The 4434-nt window shown below is 34.3% G+C and overlaps 1 protein-coding gene across 1 annotated transcript in view; it reads left to right on the forward strand.

The window, feature by feature from the left end:
- SSFA2 (sperm specific antigen 2) overlaps nt 1-1420 on the forward strand; it is a 50539-nt gene extending 49119 nt beyond the window's left edge. Inside the window, exon 17 of the mRNA XM_012651201.1 lies at nt 280-1420. Coding sequence (XP_012506655.1) covers nt 280-375 — 96 coding nt within the window. The 3' untranslated portion in view covers nt 376-1420. The remainder of the gene's footprint in view (nt 1-279) is intronic.
- Nucleotides 1421-4434: the final 3014 nt, after the last annotated feature.

The raw sequence follows: 4434 nt of genomic DNA on the forward strand, positions 1-4434 counted from the left end.
GAAACAAAAATGTAATTTGAAAAGTATAATATGTAATTTCAGCTGTAGAAATGGGAAAAATATTTTGATAAACTATGTCATAAAGCAACTAATGAGATTTTTTTCCTGAAGCCAGGAATAAAAGAATTCATTCTTGGGAATATATATGGAAATCACAGGAAGATCATGTTTATATATATATATATATATATTTGATAAAATTCTGATCCCCCTCTAAAAGAATCTTTTAATAATAGTATTTGAAAAATGTTTAAAGTAGACTCCTCTTTCTTTTTTAAGGTTGGCATGAATCCTAGTAGCTGTGTAATATTGGACGTATCAATAATATACACTGGTGGATGTGTTACTTGTGCTTCAGAAGATACTTGCTGCTGAGCTGGCCTACTGTATACAATGTACAATGTGTATTTCTTCTATGCATATCTTTTTTAAAAACCTACGTAGAAACTTAGGCACTTTGCTCTTTTCTAAACTATCAAAATTGTAGCAGTTTAAAAAGGCTAATATTTATTTGTATGTCAATATCTTTCATTTGATTCTCTATTAGAATTAATTATAAAACTTGAAGACTTCCAGACTTATCCAACTTATAAATAACATACTTCTTCAGACTAGCTTCTTAAAACACTGACCTCTATGAGGTATTTACTGTGCAATAACTGATTCATTTTTTGAGAGCTTGAAGCAACCAATGATTTTCCCTCCACTGCTGTTAATTAGTGTCACTTCCAAGAAGAAAAACTGTTCTGTTGTAAAAATTGCTTTTAATTCTTGAGGAGGTTACTAATAGCAGTAGGATAGAATTATATGAGGTTACCTACAACTACTTAATGTTCTTACACTGTAAGCCTTGTTGCCTTACACAAGACAAATGTAATTTTATTATAGCTTATGTAGTATTTTTCTTTGGTAATGTGCCTTATGTTAAACACTATGTACGTTTTGTATTGGCCAGACTTCTTTATTATAAGGAGATGTCTCTTCTGTCTTTTAGACTAAATAGGGTATCATCCAAATAATGGGGCCTATGACTTGAATGGATAGAAATGAATAAGCTGGTTTTTGCTTTTTCAAAGTGAAAGTAATTTACATTTGTTCTCATACATAAATGATTTTAATTCACTTTTAACCAGTGAAAACTCTTGTTTTTATGGGGGGGGGGAAGGAAGGTGGTTTCCTATTTGGTTTTATATGTGTCAATAAATGTGTAAAGTAACCAAATGTTATTAAAATTATTCTTTTAGCATTTATAATTTTCAACTCCTATTATGTTTCTTTGTGTGTGATATTTTAATCAAAGTGGTCGAGATGTTAACAGTGTTCTTTGAAAGAATATCAAGTTTATAAATGTTCGAAATATCACACAAAGGATGATTTCTAAAAAAAAAAAAAATTAATAAAGTATTTATTTTGCCTAAAATGTTGTTAGTGGTTTCTTTTCTTGAACTGCAGTGTGAAGAATTTGGATTAGATCTGATGAGTAACAAATAAGGTCCAAAAGAATTGCAGCATACAACCTAATAGTTGTTATTCTCTTTTCCTAGAGAGGTGTCTGTGATGCTTTCAAAAATGCAGTTAAGATAGACCACCTGGGAAAGAGGGCATGGACTAATGCCTCTTGGGCTCATCTAGTTCTGTGATCATAATGATTACCATCTGAGGCCAAATAAAACTTCTCTTTAAAATGTACTCTCTTTAAAATTAAGCTACAAAGAACAGATACTAAAATATTCTTTCACTCTATGTTCAAATTATTTGGCAATTTAACTAGTTGATTCTAACAGCAGTAAGAGTACATATAAACCAAACACCCCATTTAATATTAACAGTAGTACAGGCATCAATGATTTTTAACTACTCAGTTTTGGAGCCACTTTTACTTCATTTTTGACAATGCAAGATACCCAGAATTTGATAATCAAAATTAGAGCTATAACAATTGCAACAATAGGCTAAACCAATGGGCAAATAAATAGTATAGGAATGAAATAAAATGAACCTGAACACTATTAGAGTTTTATCTTCCCTCTGACCATTTTAAACTTTTGTGGACTTCATGAATACTTGAAAGCTATTGTGTTTGAGCCACCATGCTAGCTGCTACACAGAAATGAAAAATGAAAGTGTCTAAAAACAAAATGGAAAAACAAGGCATCTTTTAATTTATGGGTTGGCTTAGAAGTATCAAAGAGTAATAAAAAGAATTCAAGAAATTATAGGCTGAGGTAGAGGAGTCTTTATTAACAACAATAGTTTGAGTAAAATCTTAAAGAATGGGAAGTGGAAAGGGTGGGGTTCAAATAGGAACATTAGCAAAGTTTATCCAGAATACATAAATTGAGTTTGAATTACCTTACACATGATGAAAGCAATGTTCTTAAAAAACACTAAGGCTAGGTGTGGTGGCTCATGCCTGTAATCCTAGCACTTTGGGAGGCCTATGCAGGAGAAATAGCTTGAGGCCAGGAGTTCGAGACCAGCCTGAACAACAAAGCAAGACCCTGTCTCTACAAAAATTAGAAAAATTAGTTCTGTGTGGTGGCACATGCCTGTAGACACAGCTACTCGGGAGGCTGAGGCAGGAGGATCCCTTGAGCCCAGGAGTTTTGAGGTTGCAGTGAAATATGATTGTACCACTGCTCTCTAGCCCGGGCAATAGAGTGAGACCCTATTTCAAAAAATAAAAATGTCAAGTTGTCCATAGTTTGTACATGTGCTAAGAGCCTGCACAAAGAAATCATAGGAGAAAAAGAATCTTGAAATGGTAATTTAGAGGTTTGGAGTTGGTGTGAATGATACACCATTGTCACAAATGGGCAGTTTCTCAGACTTGGAATATATGTTGTTCCTCTAAGAATATTCAGTTGAATTTCAGTAACATTTAAAACATGCATTTCCTCAGTTAATAATGCTCAGCTGGCCATTTTCAGCCTTTTTCAAGCAGAATAAGAATGCAGTAAAGTGCATGTGAAAGAATGTGAACAGAAAGTAAGTTTGGGGGTTTCCCGAAAAAATGCTGTATTGCCCATGTTCCTCACCTGTCCAAATGAGAGTGTGGAGCTAGGGAAGGAGTCAAGCAAAATGGAAGCACAGGTTCTCCTTTGTTCTTTTTCCTCTCCTGGAAAGGAAAAAATGATAGCCCTTCTAGGGAAGTGGAAAGAGAAAACATTCTATCTTCTTATAATTGAAGCTTTGTAGTATAGCTGTTAGAATTATTTATGAATATTGAAAACCTTTAATTACCACTTAATCTAATTGTATTCTAAATGTATAAAGTTAAGATGTCATATCTAATTAATACTTCCTCTCCTGTACATTTCATATTTCTATTTATTAAATCAGGCCTTTTACCTTGCTTCTCATTTCCACAGCTGATGTTCCATTACTCATTGAATAATAGTTTACATACAGAATATCAGCGTGATAAGTAATACTGTCAGAAGTAATAACTCTTAAGTCCTAAGTGTACCTTGCACACAGGATGTCAGTGTACTCAGCATGTTAGAAATGTACTCAAAGATAAGCAGGCATATCAAACAAACATCAGGGTCCATTTTCCTCATGAGGGTCTCTTTGGATACCCCAAAGGAGACTAAATCTTACATAAACAATTAGCTTACTTGCTCACTCCATGATAATAGGGCCTACTTCACAGAGTTGGTAGATACGAATGTAAATGAACTTAGCAAAGCGCTTGGCACAGCTCAAAGACCATGACCTATTACAGTGGTGATGGGTAGAAAGAGGGAAACAGGTAGATGAGGTTTGGCAAATTAAGCATTAAATGGAAGGGACAGAATAGGAACTTATAAATCCAGGCCTGAATTTTTCATCTTTATTGTGTTCTTTCAAGCAATAAAACCAAGAACTGGCAAAGGATCCCGATTCTTTTACTATATAAAGAGTGAACATTATTGGGTTTCAAATTTTCAACAAAAATATTGTTCTTTGTAACAAAAAAACTTGCTCATGGAATACCATTTAGAGCAATGCTTCTCAAACTTTAACATCCTTACAAATCAAATTACCTGAGAATTTGTAAAAATGAAGATTCTGAGTCAGTCTGTGTCCTACTTTGGGGGGTCCAAATTTCTGCATTTTAGAAGCTCCCAGGTGAGGTTGATGGTGCCAGTTCATGGACTGCATTTTAGTAGCAAAGATTTAGAATAGTAGTTCTTACTACCTGTCTGCCAGATGCTTTGAAGGAAGGAATTTGTTAAGGGAAAGAAACTTTTTATTACAGTTAAATTTCAAAAGGAAGAACAAATGTAAGCATAGCACATAGGAAGGAGACCACCAGGGGACCCACCTAAGGCATCATGAAAATGTACAATGGTACAGGAAGGGCTGTGTGGCAGGAGCAAAGAGCTATTTTGCTGTTGATGGTGGCAGGTAACAGATCAGCTGTTGAGAAAATGCAAAGACAGTCTGCAT

The sequence above is a fragment of the Propithecus coquereli genome, unplaced genomic scaffold (genome assembly GCF_000956105.1).
Source record: "Propithecus coquereli isolate 6110/MARCELLA unplaced genomic scaffold, Pcoq_1.0 Scaffold35, whole genome shotgun sequence".
NCBI classification, from domain to species: Eukaryota; Metazoa; Chordata; class Mammalia; order Primates; family Indriidae; genus Propithecus; species Propithecus coquereli.